This window comes from Aptenodytes forsteri, unplaced genomic scaffold (assembly GCF_000699145.1).
Source record: "Aptenodytes forsteri isolate BGI_AS27 unplaced genomic scaffold, ASM69914v1 Scaffold83, whole genome shotgun sequence".
NCBI lineage: Eukaryota > Metazoa > Chordata > Aves > Sphenisciformes > Spheniscidae > Aptenodytes > Aptenodytes forsteri.
Window position 1 is genome coordinate 86,071 of NW_008795371.1, and position 21,264 is coordinate 107,334.

Sequence of the window (21,264 nt, forward strand, 5' to 3'; positions counted from 1 at the left end):
GGTGGTGGATGCCCCATCCCTGGAGACATTCCAGGTCAGGTTGGACGGGGCTCTGAGCAACCTGCTCTAGTTGAAGATGTCCCTGCCCATGGCGTGGCGGTTGGACTAGATGACCTTTAGAGGTCCCTTCCAACCCAAACTATTCTATGATTCTGTGCTACTGCGAAGCTGATTTCATCATCTAGACTAAAAGAGAGAGCTCCTACAAGAAGGTCCTTTCTTCAAAGTACAGAAAATGCATTGGTAAATGCTTTATTTATTCACTTATTTTAAAAAGTAAGCAGTCACTGAATGATTAATATAAGCCCATGTAGAAAATCTGTTCTTGTAATTTTTTTCACGTCAATATTTGCAAGTACACATTTATTTTATGAAAGGAGTAAAACTAAAAATAAACAAATCCTCTTAGCTAGTCATGTAAGAAACATGTAAAGCATAGAAGTAGCTCTGCTGAAATCTGAATTTGAGGTTCCTGCACCCATTGCTAATTGTCTGACTATTCTGAGTGGGCTGAGTAATCCTCCGTTGACTTAGGCAGTCAGTCCTGTGCGTGCCCCAGAGCAGTTATTGCTGTTGGATGCCAGAGGGGAATTGGTGAGTGTTTAGGGTGAACCATTGCTTTTGAGAATATATGGGGTGTCCAGAATTAGACTTGTTTTGGAAGTTGAAAATGTTATTTTGTGACTTGCTCGTCTTGGGGGATGGATGAGAGGTGGATTTCTGGAAATACGATGTGCTGGAGAAATGAAAGAAAGGCTGGATTTAGCCTAGTTTCTTAGGGAAACTAAGCTTGTGTCAGCAAGCTGTCTCTTAAGATGGTACCACTGTTCATTTTTTAAATTTAACTCTGCCAATTTCAAACATATTTGTGAGTAAGCTTTTTTAAGTTTCATGAAAATAAGCAGTTGGCTTATTTTTAGTATTTCCATAGAAGAAAAACTTGCAATGTGAATATTGTTTGTTAAATGCTACAGAATCCACATGAGAAAGACCTCCAGAATGCCCAACTACAAATAAAAGAAAAGCCATCAGAAGTCTCACCTTTAGCCACACGTACGACAAGCACAGGAAACCAGACATTGAGTCCCACTGTGCACAGATCGACTTGTTTTCCTCCGTGAGATGTCTACTCTGTCAGTGTTCTTGAGGAGTTGGCCTAAGACTGGTTTACTTAGCTGTATGAAAGAGTACTGTTAATAGCACAACGAAGCGCGTTAAAAGTGCACTCAATCTGAGGTAAAACTGTATAAGCTGTGATACGACACTTCACACTTTTTCCCATCTTTAACTGTCCTTGTTCTTCTCTTAATGCGTATTCCATTTTTTCTGTAAGAATTCTGACTTATTTTCGATATGATAAATGCACAGTGGCGTTGCAGGCAAGAAACCGACTGTTTGCCTTGGAGGCAGTGATACGCAATCTAGCTTTGCAGTGAAACTTCAACCACGCTCAATCATATCAAGCTTGAGAGGGGGCTCATCCTTTGTAGCATCTCCTTTTTCCCCTATCAAGAGAGAGTTCTATTAAGTTGCTGTTTACTAAGTCCTTGTAACTTTTTGGGGGTTAATTCTACCAGAAAAATCCCAAGTCTGTAAAGCCATTTAGTTTACCAGTAGCTTAAACCAGAAAAAAGAAAATACGGACTGGAGAAAATGAAGAGGGAGCAAAGGATTTATGCAGAGTTTCTACGAAGGTTCTTTAGTATTATGTAACCTCATGTTTGTTTTTGATTTGGTTGGTTTGGATGTGTACCACCAACCTTGTGGATGTTTGGGCAATGAATGCTTTATAGTGGACCTTAGCAAACTGGAGGGCAGCTCTGTATAAGCACCTTAATGGGATACTCAAAAACTAGAATAATTTTTGTTGCATATTTTTATCTTCTTGTCTATACTGTTAATGGAGTTTTGCATAGAGGACATCATGCCGAATCCTTTCTTGCCTTGTGTAGTACCAGTGCATAAGATGTCAGGGGCTGATAGTGAAAGCCAAGCCTGGCTGCTGTTAACACTTGAAATGCATTCTCTGTTCTCTGCTGCCTTCTTTTTGAGCCATTCAGGTCATATAACCATCTAGAATCCTCTTCGGCAATTTCCTCTCGTAAGTCCTGCAGCAAGAAACAGTACACCTGTGGCTTCTAATATAATATGGAGGCTTATGAAACTAACACTTAAACCTTTCTAGTGTCTATTAATAATACTCCAACATTATGAATATTGTTGGGTAAAACCCAAGTTTTAAAATATTTCTTATTTCCTTTTCCTCAAATACTGACTTTTTCAACCTAACAGTCGCATAAGGCCAGCTTATGTTCATGCCTACAGTTGTAGTGGGTTTACAATAGGGTAGCTTTTGATGTTTGTATCTTGTCCTGGGAGTCATCAAATACTAGATTTTAAAGTAGTGATATTGTCTGTTTTCTAAAGTTTGCAAAACTTTCTCTGAGATTCAGCTTACCTTCTTTGCATGGAATACAAGATATATATCTGGTTCTGTATCAGAATGATTGATTCCTGTTGGGCCCTGCAAATAAGGGAGCAGGGGGAGCCAATATATGCTTTGTATTATGTGAAGTCTGATGCACACTGTGTAGTGCAGGACTAGGATAACATCAGAATACAGAAACAGTTGGCAGCCTTCAGCCACAGGGGATACTAGATTCTGTTAACATTTTTTTTGAGCTTGCAGCTGAAGTCTTAAGTGTCATGCAAAGAAAGGGTAATATTGTGTGCTTGTGTCTGCCTCTCTGTATGTTGCTAGATCAAACACCTGGATAGGACTTTTAATCTTGATCTAAAATTAAGATCAAATTCTAATGTACTAGAACATGGCTATATTAATTCTCAGAGTATTTTTGCTGTAAAACAACAGATCAATTTCTTGAAATTGTGTTTTTTAAGATTAAATAGATTTTGTGAGAAGGTAAGAAGTAAGATCAAGTAGGAGACCAACAGAGGGAGGGAGAGTGAGAAATGGGTCTCGTTTGTCCATGATGTTGTCTTTTCAAAGCAGACAGAAATAAGCCTGAGGCAGAACTGTTTCCAGTTTTCATTTAAGCTCCACTTTCCTGTTGTTTCCCTAAAGGGATCCCTATAACAGCTAGATTCGAAAAATGAAAATGCACTGCTTTTTTGTTATAATCCAATGCATTTCTGCTAATTTTTTAGTCAGCCATAGGCTTTGTGTTGTTAACCAAGCCCACAAACATTTTTTGCACAATCTACTTGAAAGCAGATCACTTTTATAGAAACCTCCCGTTATTCAAAAGATTCATAAACACCAGACTTTGACATTTGTTGCCAATAGCTGCTAGGTAATCTGCAAAACAATACCACTCATTATTCCCTTAAGTCCTAAGGTCTGTCTGGTTTAGGTCTTGTAACTTTAAGCAGCACCTTGATATAACTTATTATTGAATATGATACCACCAAAACATTCTGTAAAAAACAGGTGGCAAGTTGTTATTTCACAGCCCACAGACACACAGGAGTTGCTAAAAATGATAACTTGTTATTTCAGATTTATCTTTCCCAACGGCTGTCCAATAGCACTTTAAATTAAGCTGCTTTAATGCATATTTAATTTAGAACTCAATAAGCCTAGTCTGAGATGTAGGGCATTTACAAACTAGCTGCTAAAATCCTATGAGGATTACTAAATGTGCTTAGTTACTGATCTGCTATGCATCTTCACCTTTACAGTATAGTAACTCTCAACCCATACTGACTAAGTGAAATTTAATTACATAGTTCTTAGTACCCAGAACAAGTAATTGGGGGCACATGTTAAAATATTGTTATACTACTTTTTTTGCACAAGTTGCATTACCTGCTGTTGCAAATAAATGTCAGTATAATTTTGTAATGAAAACATATTAATGGAGAAAAGTTTTTTCATTGCTTGAACTTATTTCTGGTTTGGGGATTTAACCTTAAATGCAAGACTGACTGTATTTCCTCTCAGCTTGCAAGTAAAGGAATTGGGGGAGAAAAAGTCTGCAGAAGAGGACAAACAAAGAAATGGAGTCACCATGGGCTGCCTATTGCATTATACATTCAATTATTCAATTGTGCATTACTCACAGACTTTCCAAAAGTCTTGGAAAATATACCAGCTCTACGCATCAGTGTTAATCATCTGCTCTTTCTTATCCCCAAAGATGTTATACAATTAGTCACATTCTCTTTCTTTATATTAGAAATGTTCACGTGACATTTAACCAAGACTTAACACTCCAGTAAGCTACAACACAGCAACCTTTGTGCCAGGAATTATGTACTTCCAGTGTTGGCTTTGGCACCGATACTCTTTATGGCTTTATTTGCTTCGTCTAGATACATCAAATATCTGTCCTCTTGTCAGTCTTTTTCATAATCCATCTGTTTTATAATCTGTAAAACATGCCTTATGTAGCAATGATGGTTCTCTAAATGTTCTCAGAGAGAAAAGCCACATGCTATCCTAGACCTTGGGCTATGCATTTGGTCTCGTTTTAATTCTCTGGTAGTATAGCTGTTGATTTTAGTAGGTCTAATCATCATTTACGCTATGGTAAATGAGATGAGAACCAGCTGTTGAAACAATCCATCTGACTGAAACAATAGTACTTTACTTAATAAACTTACCTAACAGTAACATACGTTGATTAACACATACATATTTCTTTTGTCTTTTGAGACTTTATTACTGTAACATAATCTGTCATCTGTGTATGGAAGGCCAATGTCGATTATGTTTGGGAACTGATACCAAGACTCATAATGGTATTTAGGCAATGAACTCCTTGGAAATCCATCCCTGAATGCAGCATATGAGAATGGAAGATGCAAATTAATTAAAGGTGCTCTCTTTTTATTCCAAATACATTTAGAGAATAGTTAAAGTTTATCTGCCTCTTATTTCTATCTTTTCAGTTTTCACTTCTGACATTACATTTAAGTTCTTCAGCAGAAAGGATGTTCATGATTAACCTTCAACATTACACATCGTCGCTGTATGCCTGAACACAGTACGCATCCTGTTTCAGTATCCACTCCACCATTTTAATAGATGCTTTCTTTTCAGGACGACTGAATTGGTGGTCCACAGTGTGTACAAGCTGCAAACGTCTTCTTCCCTTGGCTACAACAGGTGATGGAAACTGCCTCTTGCATGCTGCATCTTTAGGTAAGGGAGATTCTCTACATGAAACCTTCTGCCAAAAATATTTACCACTTTTTTCTATCCCCAGCAAAAGCTCAGAAACACATGGGATGCAGAGACTTTCATTAAAAGCCTGGTTTTGGAGCAATATATTCTTCAAATTTCATTTAAGTATTGTTTGCTTTAGGCATGCTTGAGGGAGGAAGGTAAAAGTTTTATCAGGTTATAAAAGAAGTGTAATTGCAACAGTATCAAAACCCACATATCATAAACACCAGTGATTTGCATTTTCCTTACAGAGATCAACCTAACAGCTCTGGAACAGGCAAATTCCAGGTGCTTCTGCACCTGTCCTCATTGTGGGCAAGGAATTGCATTCATTCTCTGGCTTTTGTTAAACAGTTCTCTTTCTGTCTTCAAGAATGCAATATCTAGCTATTATTGCCATTGGTTCCTTGTAGAGTTTAAGTATATGGGAAATAGACTTTGGGGTGAATTAAAATAATTTCCAATTGATTAATTAATCATTAATACAAGATCTTTGAAGCCTTTCTTCAAATCAAATAAATAGAAACCTGTGAAGCTGAAAGTCTTTGATATGCCTTCTATATCCTAACCTATTGCGAGGAAACTTATTTTTTTGTTGCAGTTGCTAAAATCTTCCACCAGAGGAACTCCAAAAGGTGACTTTTTAAAAAAACACTGGGATTTTTAATATTTTGAAGAGAGTCTTCTTTTTGAAAGAAGTAGTAAGAAAAGGGCTTTTGCTGTTTCCAAGGATCCTTTTGTCTTTGTCCACTTAATTTTTAATTAGGAGGACTTGTGTATTATTTACAGCAAATGTTTGGAGTATTTTGACTTGCAAAGTCTTAAATAAACATATTTAATGCCAGCAGCTGACAATACGGTAATTGAAACGTGGTTGTCTATGGGCACATGTCTTGGTGAGAGCTCTGCTCTCTTTTGTTGTAGGTTACTATTCTCAACTACATGAAGACGTTTTATTATCTTAAAATGAGCTTGAAAGCCTGTGGCTGGTTGTATTTTTAGACTTCCAGTCATCTTGAATGCTCGTCTCTTTATTTGGATGTTGAAGCCAAAGGAAATTTACCATCATGCTGTGTAAGAGTTGGAGGCCTTCGGGTGGTGGTATCATCTGTGATTCACAAAAGTGCCTGCAGTTGTCATTAGCATTCTTGTGTCTGCAAGCTCTGTTGGCAGCTACAGCTAAAACCACCCTGTGCATTGGATATGCCATTGCTTGCAGCACTTTTGTCTTTCCACTTAATTTTTAATTAGGAGGACTTGTGTATTATTTACAGCAAATGTTTGGAGTATTTTGACTTGCAAAGTCTTAAATAAACATATTTAATGCCAGCAGCTGACAATACGGTAATTGAAACGTGGTTGTCTATGGGCACATGTCTTGGTGAGAGCTCTGCTCTCTTTTGTTGTAGGTTACTATTCTCAACTACATGAAGACGTTTTATTATCTTAAAATGAGCTTGAAAGCCTGTGGCTGGTTGTATTTTTAGACTTCCAGTCATCTTGAATGCTCGTCTCTTTATTTGGATGTTGAAGCCAAAGGAAATTTACCATCATGCTGTGTAAGAGTTGGAGGCCTTCGGGTGTTGGTATCATCTGTGATTCACAAAAGTGCCTGCAGTTGTCATTAGCATTCTTGTGTCTGCAAGCTCTGTTGGCAGCTACAGCTAAAACCACCCTGTGCATTGGATATGCCATTGCTTGCAGCAAAGTTGAAGTTGCCTGCAAGCAAACACTGAAACAACTCAAATCCTTAGTCATTCCTTAATCAAAGTTTAAACTTTGTTAGAATTCCCTCATGTTGTTCATTAGCTTATCTATATTGACTGTTTCTTTAGGAAACCTTAAAAATAGTGAGTGAATTATTTGCCAAGGAGGATCTTAAATAATGTATAAGCTATGCTTCTTTTGCTAATAGAGCAATATTAATTGTACTAGTACTTTCTATTTCACTGTAGCTTCTTTAAAACTGAATGTCATCGTGTGCTACTTTAGGGATGTGGGGATTTCATGACCGGGACCTTGTTTTACGTAAAGCGCTGTATACTATGATGAGAAGTGGAGCTGAAAGGGAAGCACTGAAAAGAAGATGGAGATGGCAACAGACTCAGCAGAATAAGGAGGTCTGTATGGCCTAAAGACAGTCTTGCTAATATCATTTAGGGTCAAGAGCATTCTTCTGAAGTCTGGTGTGAAAGTTTTAATTGCTATCAAATTCCTTGTGCTTCCATTTTGCATGGGGAAAGAGATAATTGTATTTAGAATTTTTGTATCAGAATGCAAATGTGTTTGTAGCTTTGTGGGCATAAATATACACCGTTTTGTGCCTACAAAGGTCTAAGATGAGTTTGGAACCTGTAGAAAATTTTGGGCTGCAAAATTAAATGTATAATTTAGCTATCACAAGCATTATAAAATGAGTGGATGAAATCCACAAAAGAAAGAAAACCTCATTTAGGAAAGATCCCCAGAATGGTGAATTAAGATTCTTGGAGCTGTGACCAAATATTGAGTGCATGTTTCTTAACTAAAATCATCTGTAGATTTGGTTTGACTGTTGGTTAAAAGCTGTGCTTCGGCACGTATTATTTTCTGAAGATGTCTGTGCCTAAACAGTGGCTAGAAAAGCCAATTTCAGGAGTAATCCTGAATGCAATCAAGTGAATATGCTTAAATGTTTGTGACTTACTTGTAATCTGCTTTTTGTTGGCAGCAGTCAGTGAAAATACAGCTTAGCTGTCGCTGACTCAGCTGCTTCAGGCTACCTGAAAACACAGGGGCACAGAAGCACTTATATACCCTTTCTGCTCTTGAACAGAGGGAGAAAGCATCACCCGTCTGCCAAGGAGGGCATTCACAGTAGTTCCATGTATTGGGGAAGAAAGCAAACCTCCAGAAATGGGCAGTAAAGCATGCTAACCATGGTTGCAAGGAATTCACATGGGTATGAATAACTGGATCTCCAATCATGGAGCACTGTGTTAGCAGCAGCAGACCCACGTCTAGAAATGTAATCCAGTATACAGTTAGTGGTTTAGACCTTTTTTTTAATAAGTTAATATTCTTTCAGCTGAATAGAAATGTTGAACCATTAATGGTCCAAGATATTAAATCGTGTCATGTATGAAGCTCAAAATAAGTTAGTTGTAAATACTACTACAGAACTCTGCTTACATTTTGTACTAGCATAATCGTAAAGGTATTTCATTCTCTCCCATAGTCAGGTTTGGTGTATACAGAAGAAGAATGGGAACGGGAGTGGAATGAACTGCTTAAACTGGCATCAAGTGAGCCTCGTACACATTTCAGTAAAAATGGAGGCACTGGTGGTGGGTAAGTTTAGAGTATGACAAAATCTTTTAGTTGTTGTTCTCAGTAGGAAAACAATACAGCACAACTGACTGAAGCTGTTTATAGGACCATCAAACTGCCTTTTCAACTGGTTGCAATTTTTTTTTTTTGCGTGGTAGAATATAATTATCTACACTTCCCATTATAATGTTTAGCATTTTGATTAAGTTTCCTTGTACAGTTACCACACTAGCTTGAGGTTACTTTGCATCCAAAAGAGTCTGGATTTCATAAATCCCAATTTCTTGGTTTCTGGAACAAGCATGTTGGAAGTAGCATTTAGCTTCAAGGAGATGAAGTGCCTTGTCTCACTGAAGATACGTAGCTCTTCGTTTGCGGAAGACTTAGCAGAAGGAGAGCCACTGCTCAGATATTTTCACTAAAACATGGAATGACAGAACAACATCACATCTTCTAACAGCATTCTAGAATAAAGTAGTTTGTGCCCAGATATCACCTTTTCTGTACTTTAGCACAGCTTTAATGCCATCTTCTCATATTCATACATTTATTTCAGTCCTTTTTTGCTTTGTAGTTCAAACAGAAAATCTTCAGAGAGATCTTTTTTGAGGGCAAGTCACCAAGTAACTCTTCACATTTTCTACTTTTAAAATACTGTTAACCATAAACATACAGGGGGAAAAAAAGTAATATTTTTGGTATTAAAGCTAAAGATTAAATATTTGGATGCAGTGTCTTTTTAAACAGAAAGTAGAATGTCGAGTTGTACTTTGTAGTCTCATGAAGCCCTTCTGAAAAATCAATATGCTACTTCAATCTTTGATCAGTTGTAGAAAACTTGAACTAAAAATTATGATAATTTATATTGCACTGATAGGAACAGTTGCCCTTTCTTTGACTATTCAAGCTTTTATTAAACCCATGTAACATAAATAGCGCGCTCAAACGCAAGGATTATTTAAAGATTGTAGGGGGTTTATTTCAAATTAAACTGATTCACTGTCATCTAGTAAAGTTGGATGTTGCTGCAGGGTTCTGCATAGGGTATGTCTGTATTTCTAAGAACCACATCAGATTCTTTTCTTACCTGATTTCATATCCGTTTCTCTAGCTTGTTTCCGTAAGAGTATGGCTGATTGCAGCTACTTTGCTTACACTCTGCAAAGTTGCAATGTCTGTCAGTTACTACCCAGTGCTAAGAGGCAAGCAAGGAAAGACCAGCTTAGTAGGTGTGTTTAATCTTTGTATAATACTCAATTAGGAGCATTTTAGTCAATTAGCTTTTTATAAACAGTAGCAGAAAATTTGATGGTTGCAGGGAAAAACCCAGTATTGTCTACTTTACTGCCAGCATGCATGTAGTTTAGATGTTTAGAAGCTACTGGAAAAAATGGATAGAAACATATTTGTGAAAAAGTTTGGGATGAAGTAGTATCTACAACATTTAAATACCCCTGATGCACATACAGAATCTGCTTTAAACAGCTGGTATGATAAACTTCCCTCGCTTTCGGTGCAGTTGTTCCCAAAGTACAGGATTATTGACCAGCCTTAAGAATGCAGAAGCTTTAGGTTTTTTGTCTAGTGTTTATCACTAAAAATATTCAGTGTTTGTTTACTCAGTGCATGTTTTTCTCTAGCTACTGTTTCCCCTGGAGAAAATTGCAGGTGGTGATAAGTAAATTGACAAAATAGGGCATACAACACAATGAGAATAATAAAATCTTTACAAAATATTCTCTGGGCTTTGAAAGAATATTATATTTTCCTTTTAACCCTGTGATGTCAAGGATAGGTAAGTCTGCTAATGCAGGAGGACATTGTTTAGAAAATTGTCAGCCATAATGTGTCTCACTTACTTCTATTTTGAGGCTAAAAAAAAAAATAGATTGGCTTTCATTTTACTCTCTAGTTTGTTTCCTATGTTTGTAGATATTTTCCTGTTGATACGCATTAGTCTTCTAATGCCGTTCAATTCACATTTCTATTCAATTTGGCCATTCACCACCAATTTGCTCTGGCCTTATTCTGTCTTTTTCATTCTGTACATTTCACATACTATGTAGTTTCAGTACCTACCAGTCAGAGATGTCCTCAAAGGTTGCATTTGCCAGTCAATCAACCATCTTTACCTTTAGTTCCCAGATACTTAAACAGGGAGTATCACTATTACATAAAGAATTAATTTAAATGGGTTTTATGTTCTCATCGTGGTTTACATTTATCTTCTTGCAAATCAAAATAAAGTAAGGATAAATAGACAACAGTTAGTTTTTCCTTTAAAATAGTGAAAGAGGAATCAGGCAAGAAACTTAGCCTATTAAACATGTGAATATGTAATTCTTTTTACAATCATTCCAAAGACAGAATGAATGTGACAGAATGAATTGTTTTCTCAGTTTAATGTACCCATGTTCAAAATAGAGCCCTTGAGAAGGAAAAGGAATATCAAAATAGTATTTTTGAGATGGGGTATATTACTTTCTCTAGTTTAGGTACTATATTATGCAAGCTTGGAAATTAGCCTTTGAATTGTAGATGAGGCATTCTCCTTTGGTGTCAGTATTAGCTAAAGCATCAGAAGTTGTATCTGCTTCAAAAGAATTCAGTGACAAGCCTAAGTCTGGAATTATGCTGCCTCATTCACCTGCAAGTTCCTTTTAGTTATTTTTCAGAGTGAACTACATGCAAAGGAGATCAGCAATTGTCGCTAAATCTCTGAAGAGTTCTTCCTGGAGAGCACTCTCGTTCTGAGGCTTGGAAGTTGGAAAAAAAGAAAAAGATAAAGGGAACACAGAAAAACCTGGTTAAGTTCTTGTTTCCAACATGTAAAATCCTTCAAGCACTAAAGCAGAGCAAACTAATTAACTATGAAGCAGATTCTTGCTTTGAAACAGATTTGCACATCTTTCTGTAAATGTAAAAAATAAATTTCAGATTAACATAATTGTTTCATTTATCTCCATTTACAAGCAAAACCAGGGGTACTGAATTGAAGCAACTGCTTTGAAAAAAGGAAAATGTCTTGTGCTCTCTGTTTTTGTTAAGAACCTAACTATTGCAATCCCGCTAAAGAGAACATTCCAACCCATTCCTTCATTTTGCAGACTATTGTCAGTCAGAGATTTCAAAGCCTGTTCTAGTGCTAGATTGAATATCACCATTGTTACTCACTTCTTGAAAACCTAGTAGAGCTGAAAGCTAGATGTCGTGGTGTGAGCTAATACAGATTTTGAAAGTGGATGGTGTTCTTATTTAGTATTAACTGTCACCTTCCAGCTAGCTGTCTCATATGCTGTTGGCACTATCTTACTAATAAAGACAAGTGATTTTAAATGGGGAAGAAGGGAGGGAACATTGCTGTAATCTTCCCGTGTGTCATTAGGATTTTATTTAAGGCAGAAAACCGGAACATTTAAACAGGAAGTACCTCTCAAATGCATGTAATCTCTGAGGTTTTGGACTTGGTTAGGTATTCAGAGTATTTCAACATAGAATTCTTCATACAAAACTACTGCATCCATCAAAGACCCTCGTCTTGTAGAGAATTTAGTTTAGATCATTTAACAAAGACATTGCTTTAAAACTATTTTTATTTGCTCTGGTTGTCTATTATAGGAGTGCTATTCCTTTTTAACTGTTCAGTATATGCAGCAATTATAGGGTGCAGATAGAAAAAGGTTCACTGTAACAGTGTATCTTTTCCTTATTAGCTGAAGTTTCTGATGGATAATAAATCTTTTCATCTGGCCTGTTTTCAATTGATATAAATTGTACTTAAGCCAAACGCAGCCTGGAAATAAACAAATTGCTGTGGTGATTCAAATATGCTAGTTCAGACAGCCCTTCAGATCTGAAAACAGTGGATATCCCACAGACTCTAGAAAAGAGGTAAAATTCAAGGCAAAGGAGGGATCAGAATTATGTCATATTAAAATTAAGTACTAGTGCCTACGTAGCGATTGGGTTTTTCCTTATTTAACAAGTTTTTGTTGAATTCAGGATATTTCCTATTTGACAGATGGTTGCATCTCACATGCCGCAGAAGTCGTTTTACACAAAAGCATGCATTCCCACGCAATTAAATACAAAATAGCCTTCAAACCAAAATAATCTAGGGCAAGTTGATTTAGGTTTTCTTTTTTATTATATGCCTTGAAAACTGCTTCCTATACATTGTTTTTGGCTGAGAAAAAAATACTGATATTTTTAAAAACTAAGAAATAAAAATTGGAACTCAAAACATTCACATTCTTTATCTCCTTCAGTCAATGCAGTATACCATTTATTTTTTTTTCCCTGAAGAAAAGAAGGGAAATGTCCCACTACTGTGCAATTTTTTTGTGTTTGAGTTGAAGCTCATTGCTGAAATACTGTGTAAGGGAATCAATGGATAGGTTCCTACACCTACCTACAGCAGAAATTCGTACTTGCTAGTAACCTGCAGCTGTGGTGTATGCTGGTTTTAATTCTGGGATTCTTAAGCAGGGAAGGAAGAGGTTTCAGAAATGGAATGGTGGCAGATTGAGATACGAACTCAGATTTCATTCTGGTCTCATGCTTGTACCTAATCACCAGGTTGAAGAACTTGATACTTGTGTTGTTTCAGTACATCTTAACTGTCCGCAGGCATTGGTCTCTCGCTGTGTGTGAATCCTGAAACTTAATCTAAACTTAGAATAGCTGTTATGAGTCTGCTGGACAAACCGAGACTCTGGAACGTATGTATGGGGAAAAAAAAAGCAAGGTTAGCATAGGGAGCTGTTTAGAAGGAAATCCAAGGACATGAAAACAGATCTTGCTCAGAGTTTACAGGCAAAAGAGAGGAACAGACAGCAGATAGCCAGGTGGGACAGCAGCATAGGTGACTTTCTCATTTCAGCTTTTTGAGGTTTTTTTTCATTACTGGCCGCAGTACAAATTGGATTTTCCATAGGGGAGAGAATCTCTTTGGAGTGCTGAGTAGGTGTCCACCCTGTATCAGTGGTCCTGTAGGACAGACTGAGATTTTTTTTATATTTATCCTTTTTTGTTAATTTGTTCTTTACAATCAAGATAAGGTATTTAGTCAGAGTGCCCTGGTTGAGCAGGATTCTGCCTGCAATGCAGATTTATGTGCTCTTATATATGTGGATTTCATTATTTAAAAATTAACTTTACATGAACAGATGAATTCATTTCAGTTTCTTAAATTTCCTTTGCTTCCTTGTTATATTGACAAAAATATTTTTTCCACAATTTTCATGGCCACATAGTTAGCATAAATAAAGGTCCATGAAAAAAAGTGGAATGATAAGTGGATCAAAGGATGTGGCAGGTTGCTATGGATACTTGTTAATGATGATTTTTCATTCTCAATAATCTTTAGAAAAATTCGTACTGAATCCTCAGCAGTGGCACTGAAATAATATAAGATGGCCCACATGAATTACTGGCAATGTTGAAATAAAATTGAACATTGAAAAGGTTGCCCAGAGAGGCTGTGAATTCTTCCTCCTCAGAGATATTCAGAAGCTGTCTGGACACGGTCCTGGGCAACTGGCTCTAGGTGGCCCTGCTTGAACAGGGGTGTTGGACAGAGTGACCTCCAGAGCTCCCTGCCAACCTCAACTACTCTGTGATTCTGTGAAAATGAGCAATGGAAAACAGATGTGTAATAGAAGAGAAGGATTTGAAATGTGTGAATATGATCATAAATAGTGAATCAAGCAACTTGGTGATGTGATATTGAAGATTGAAAAAGCCCAGTGGAATTTTGGACTTCATGTGCAGTCAGGCTTGACATCAGCTGACCAAAGGGATAAAGGCCCTTCTGATACAGTTGCATCTGGCATATGCCTTTCACTTCTAGAAACCTCATTAACTAGGAGGTGAGGAATAATTAGAGGATTTGAAGAAAAACTTTAGGACTAATAGTCTGGAAATACCAAAGTGAGAAAACAGCTGGAAATCTTTGTAGCATATTGTCTTGCCAATAACATGATTCTTTTAACTTCCTTTTGGCTAACAAATTACTCTGACATAATGCACTGCAAATGCTGAAGAGCCATCGCAGCCAACAATTCAGTTGGAATTCAAAAAGGAATACGAGAGGAAATTACAAAATGGGGAATTTAGGTTGAACATCAGGAAGAATTTCCTCACGAGTTTGGGTAACGGGAAGAGGGATACAGGGAAGGAGAGGTGTCTCACTGCTTGATCAGAGAATTTTTGTCCTGCATCAGCCTACTGTTAATAATTTCCATCCTGCTGTGCTCCCAGGTTGGGATGAAAGATTTTGATGTAAAGTTCCAGGGATGGGCCGGATGCCATCAGACCTGTGAGAAGGTTACTGTATTTGTCCCGCATATTCTAGACCAGTGCCCATATAGTTATGTTCAGTTACTATTTTTCACATATAATGAAAATTAATGATGGTTAATTATGGAAGTTCTCTGCACACCTATCAATAAGTGGACAATCTGCCTTCATTTAAGAGTGTGCCTAGGTTATGTTGCCCACCTTTATTTCTCATGTCTCACAGAAGCTGTGCTCTGTGTGTATTTTATTTTTAAGTGGCACTCAGCTGTGAATTACCATCTTTACTTTTGTCTGCTTCCCACAACCCTACCATTTTTCAGTCTTCTTCCATCTAGCATGTTTATTTCTGTCCTCTAGGTAGAGGCAAAGGTTTAAAACATGATAGTGACATTAATGACATTAAACTAGAAAAACAGGAAAGGAGGTAACTGAAACCAAAAATTCTGTAAAATGCTTATGAAGTCATAGAAGGGCTTGGAAGTGTTCAGCTAGAAAAGCGGGGAATTTAACAGAATTATTCTTGCGGTTCAGGTGAAAGAATGATCTGTTTCATAAATGATTGCCTTTATAGGTTAGCTTTCCAAAGGTGCTGGGCATTTCCGTTTCCTGGAAGATTGTGGGGCTGATCCAAAGCATACTGATGCTAGTTGGAAAACTTTTTTTTTTTAAATGTCACTCAATTTTAAGTCAGGTTTTCAGTCTTACCTTTTTTGGGGGAAAAGTACCCCATTGCATTTAGTGATCAGCAGCATATCCCTAGAAGTTAGTAGCACGTGTTCTTTAACATAAAGTCTCTCTCTTCTTGCTGTCAAAAGTTTTGAGCCGTGAAACGTGTAACTGCACATTTTGTAAGCTTTTCAGTAAAAGAGAATATTTAAAACAAACTTAGCAGTTGTGTTTGTCCATTCATATATGAAGAAAAACTTTTTTAAAATTTGTATAGGTTGGGAAAATAAGACTAATATATTCAGGTGCATAGGATAGCAAAGGTATATTTTAAGGAATTCAAGGATTTTAGTCCATAAATTATATTCTAAGGATTTGCCTCTCTATATGTACGTGGTGGTTTAATGCTATTGATTTGTGTTGTTAAATTTGAATTTCTGACACTTGATGCTATTGAGAATAGATGTATAGGCTGCAGATGAATCTCACAGGGACTGGTTCCCTGGGTGCTTTATAACTTCTTAGTACTGAGTTGAAAAAATTACAAATCTTGCTCTATGTGCTGTACATGTTTTTGGCTTTCCTAAATGTCTTCTCTCTATGTTCTTCTTGATAGTAGTGATTATGTAATCTAACATGAGTTTTCTCTGATACTCCTTTAGCAACCAGTTATCTTTTCTAATAGACATCCTGTTATTCAGTTTTCCTTTGTCTTCTGTCATTGCTTATGCCTTTCAGACATCAGATTATGAATAGAACAGAAACTGCCCAAATCATCCCAGATAGGACTGGGATAGCTCAGTCTCATTTTTTTCAAAACATATTGTGTGTACTTGTCTTTGTCAGATTCTTTCAGTAGGTAATTTATTAATTTTGGCCACCTTTGAAATTTAGGACTAATTATCATGGTTTTGACACAAAACACCGTACTGTCAGCATATTACCACTTAAACCCATGTTTTGGAGAACTAGATGTTGAAAGGCATTTTCACCGAGTAAGGATAATGAATTTAATGAATTTTTTTCCCCCAAGATGTATATTCCATAACGGTATCAACAATTCAAAAGGAAGAAACAACTCTTCAGAGTGCAGAAGACTCTTCAAGTGCTCAAATTGTCTTCCAATTATATTGTACATGGAGTTTTGGGGTTTTTTTAATTCCTTCCAAGAACAGCAGTTTTTTGTCTTTGTCTTAAATTACTTGCTCATTGTGAAGCTGGTTGAGGATTAACTCTGTTGAGACCTATGGAATACTCCTCAATGAAGCATTTATTTTAATCTAAAAATGAAATATTATTTCTCCACTTTTTGAAGTGCTCTGTATCTGCTCCAGCTAGATGAAGAAAACGGAAAGACTTTAATTAATTCTTGTGGTATTTGGATCAGACCTGTAGAAGGCCAATGTAAAGAAAAGCCTTGGGTTTCTCTGTAGTGCTGTCTTACTGTTTGAATTTTATGTTCTGTTCTCCTACCATATAAGATATTCTTATTGATTCTTTCTGTGTGTTTTCTGAAACACAAAGCTCCACTGGCAAAAATGCTTGGTCTTGTCTCACCTAACTACATCTTGATCTAGATTCCTTCTGTATTCTGTAAAGAGAAATGAGAATTTTCATCTCATCTTTGGGCAAATGCTTAAGAGGAGAGGGATGATCCTACTTCCGGATGTGCCTGTCTTTTTTTGTTATCTGTAGAGGCAGTCAAGGTGAAATGCTTAGACTTCTGATTTTAGATGTCTGAAAGTAGGTGAAATTCATCTCATTGGAAAATCTAATAAGAAAATGAATCTCCAGTTCCTTACACAGGTACCCCTCCTCATCTTAAAAAAAAAAAAAAAGTTTTGGTAATAATAAAAGAAAAAAAGTTGACAGCTTTGTAAGTTAAATTCCTCCTACTCAAGCTGACATCAATGTTTCTTACATTGCCAAGATAAACTCACGTGTATTTTGTTTAGAGGAACTAGAAAAACACTTACCTTTCATTGTAGAGTCTATGTGCCAAGGGTGTCACATGAAATCATTATTTTTGTGACAAAAGCACATTTACACCAGGAGCTTGGCTAAGAATTACCTTTTTTTATTCCCATTAGGCTACTAAACAATATCAGAAAGTAATGAATTTTGCTGACTACTAAACTAGTGTGGAGTCTGCAAGTGAAAACATTTTCTCTGTTGCTATTATTTTATTTCCAAAAACATATTTTCCTTTCCAATGTCTTACGTTACGTATTTCGATAATTGGAATATGTGTTTCAGAAGAGTGGGAATATGAGTGACAAGGAAGAAGAAATAGCTGCTGTGATATGTCGGTTCACTGAAGTTTCAGTGGTTGGTTCAAGTTGGTTCAAAAAGTTTCAATGCTGTGTCTTCCAGAGTCGATAATTCAGAAGATCCAGTGTATGAGAGCTTAGAAGAGTTCCATGTACGTATTTCGATAATTGGAATATGTGTTTCAGAAGAGTGGGAATATGAGTGACAAGGAAGAAGAAATAGCTGCTGTGATATGTCGGTTCACTGAAGTTTCAGTGGTTGGTTCAAGTTGGTTCAAAAAGTTTCAATGCTGTGTCTTCCAGAGTCGATAATTCAGAAGATCCAGTGTATGAGAGCTTAGAAGAGTTCCATGTTTTCGTCTTAGCCCATATTTTGAGAAGACCTATTGTTGTAGTAGCAGACACAATGTTACGAGACTCAGGGGGAGAAGGTAAGAGTTTTCCATTAGAAATTTATGCACCTATGTAAATTGAATCAATTGAACTATCACAAAGAAAAGACCCAGCTGTAACATATCTGAGTGTTTATGAGATAGCTGCTGCCTTTTTCCGAGAAGCAAAAAAAAAAGAGCAGAATGATACTCAATCCATTTCAAATAGATAAAAGTAAAAAATACAGGATAATTATGTAAGTCTCACTGAAAATCTGTTTATCCTAGATATTTCCTATTAACTTAATAACCACTAAATTACAGAAGACAATACTTTTCTTACTGGTCTAGGTTAACAAGGTTCTAATTTTGCTGTGTTATTTTTATGCCCCTTAGAACGCCGCATAAAGCAATCTATTCTGACTTTGAAAAATTGAATTCTGAATGTGTATATCTTGGGTTTTTGTTTTTACTAACTCCTTTGCTGCCTCCCATTCAAAAGTTTCCAGAATGTTTTATTCAGTTTGCACATGTGAGCACACAAATGTTAGATCCATATGTGGAGCCAGCTGGACAGCTGTCTGAGCAGGACTTGAATGATTAAATTAATCTCTCTCACTTTTTACCATGAACTAATAGAATACTAATTAATGATAGTATGTTGCTTAACTAAAGGGGAATGTTTGGTTGATTAAAGGGGGATGTTAAACACGCGGTGGAGTTTACAGAAATTTACTTCTACAGGAAAATGCTGGGGGGTAATTTCAGTTTCCATTCAAATTGTGAAATACAAGTAATGGGTGTATGATTGCTATCTGCTGTTATATAGCTATATTCTGTCACAATAATCCCAGTGTTTTTCTCACTGCTGGCCTCATGGACCAGCGTGATCAAGTTACCCCCGTTTAACTGTTGTATGTACAAAGTACAGGTTTTCAAAAAGACTAATGACTTGGTCATATTTGGATAGACTCACCAAAATGTATATTTATGCCTCAAAAACCATACTGTTCTCCATCCCAAAGTCTGGGCACAGCAGACCTCTTCAAAGAAAAAGTCTCTAGTAAAAACAGCGCATTGTTTGGGTTTACTTTTTCCTTATGCTCATTTTGGAAATACTTCAGCAATAAGGATTCATGTTTTCACAGCAAAAGGAAAAATAATTGGTCAGAAGCAAACAGGTTGAGCGAATTTTCCTGCCCAAACTTGCTGTTCCCCATAATTATATATAAACAAGTGTAGAATCTTTTAAAGGAAAGAGCTTTGCCCTTACAGATGCAGCAACCCATTCAAATTCTACTTGTAGAATTTTTTTTAATCTTTCCTTATCATTGTTACTATATATACACATACATATACACATTCATACATATATGATGTGTGTGATGACGTGTGTGTGGACTATGAACATGTTTGTAATGTTTCTTGTAGAAATCTGTTAATGCAAGGCATGAGCAGAGTACGTTACCAAGAGAACTGATAGTGTGTTTACTGCTGATGATTAGAAAATACCCTTCTACCTAGAAGTATTACAGGAAGGTACAAATCTGCATACATGTGTGAGAGTCATCAAGATTTTGTTATAAGACCTTAATATCTTTACTAGTAAACAATTAGAGCAAGGAAAATGTATGTAAGAGCAGAATGTTTTCGTTATTGTTCTTAGTATATTTCCTGACGTTTTTATAATGAAATCTTACCTGTTGTTATGACTGTTTACTGCATTGATTAGTCCACTTTAGGCTGCTCTCCTGGAACTCTGAAAATGTTGTAGCACAATTGTTACGTACAGTAGAACCAACATTATTGTCTGTTCTTTGACACGGTTAAAAAAACCCAAACAACTCATTTTTCTTTGCAGCATTTGCACCTATACCATTTGGAGGAATTTATTTGCCACTTGAAGTTCTACCTAACAGATGCCATTGCTCACCTCTTGTGCTAGCCTATGATCAGGCCCATTTCTCTGCTCTTGTTTCCATGGAACAAAAAGATCAACAGAGAGAACAAGGTATGCTACAAACACAGCAACCCAAGGGTATATATTGAATGCAATGCACAAAGTACTTTCTTCTACCTGTAGGTGTATTTATCTATCAGAAAGGAAATAATATCCACTAAACTTTATTGCTGCATTCTTAGGACTCTAAGTGGTCTAATCACAAGACTGGGAGCCAAGAACTCTTCAGTCCTAATCCTTATGCTATCACTGTCTGCCTTTGGCACTTAAAGCTTTTCTGTCAGTTCCATATGTGTAAATAGGTATAGTCATAGTTACCTACTGTTCTTCTGGATTCTTGAAGGCCTTTGTTAATTTGGGTTAGTAAAGTGTTCAGAAGATTAAGTGTGAGTCAGATTACTATTGAAAACTCATGTAATGGAAAAATCTCTCTTCTAGTGCGCTAAATGCACTTTTCTCATTTAAAAACATTTAGCTGAAGTGTTTTTGTCTTATCATCTTGCTGTCTTCTGTTTTACTTTGGAACAGTGACAACAAAGACTGACCAGATATTTCTGTGTCAAGTTTGAGCTTCCTAGGTATGGGATTGGGAGTGACAAGAGCTTCAGGACTGGATTTGTTCCTGCATCAGTGCCTAGGAGCTAGCTATAACTGCCCTTATTTGGAAGACCTGTTTGCTTAATAATAGAAAGCTGTGAGATGAACTATCTGTCTTTGCACCTTTTGTGGGGGAGGGAAAAGTGGTTTGCCAAAAACATGGTGAGGCTTTAGAAAAATTCAGTGGAGTTTTGCTGTTAGGTATGAGTCCTCCTTTTTTTTGCCTGATGACACTGCAGAGGTGCATGCATATACCTGTAAAGTAAGCATGGAATGTGTGCTGGTTGCTGAGATCTCCTGAGTGAATTTCATTTAGTCCTCCTTCCTAGAGAGTATTTTAGAGGCAACTAAATATCCTTCATTGAATTCCCTAATCCTGTGTGCATTTCATCTGATTTTGGATATATTAGGCCTTTTCCATGCTTATGAGACAGCCAGCATGCTGCAGCTGTGCAAAGTAGAGAGAAAGACGTTCATGAAAACGATGCAAAGGAGGAAAGAAGCTCTTGAACGACACATTTTGTTGTAGACATCTTCATGCAAGAATTTGACATCTAGTTAAGTCATCCTTCTTGGAAGGAGCGGAGAGTTTTTTACATG

The 21,264-nt window shown here is 36.8% G+C and overlaps 1 protein-coding gene across 7 annotated transcripts in view; it reads left to right on the forward strand.

Annotated features, from left to right (window-relative positions):
- OTUD7A (OTU deubiquitinase 7A) overlaps positions 1-21,264 on the forward strand; it is a 102,468-nt gene that overhangs the window by 71,699 nt on the left and 9,505 nt on the right. For all 7 annotated transcript variants that reach the window (XM_009280319.2, XM_009280326.2, XM_009280321.2 and 4 more), the window contains 5 exons: positions 5,066-5,167; positions 7,184-7,311; positions 8,409-8,521; positions 18,040-18,167; positions 19,969-20,118. In XM_009280319.2, the coding sequence (XP_009278594.1) occupies positions 5,066-5,167; positions 7,184-7,311; positions 8,409-8,521; positions 18,040-18,167; positions 19,969-20,118 (621 nt within the window). The remainder of the gene's footprint in view (positions 1-5,065; positions 5,168-7,183; positions 7,312-8,408; positions 8,522-18,039; positions 18,168-19,968; positions 20,119-21,264) is intronic.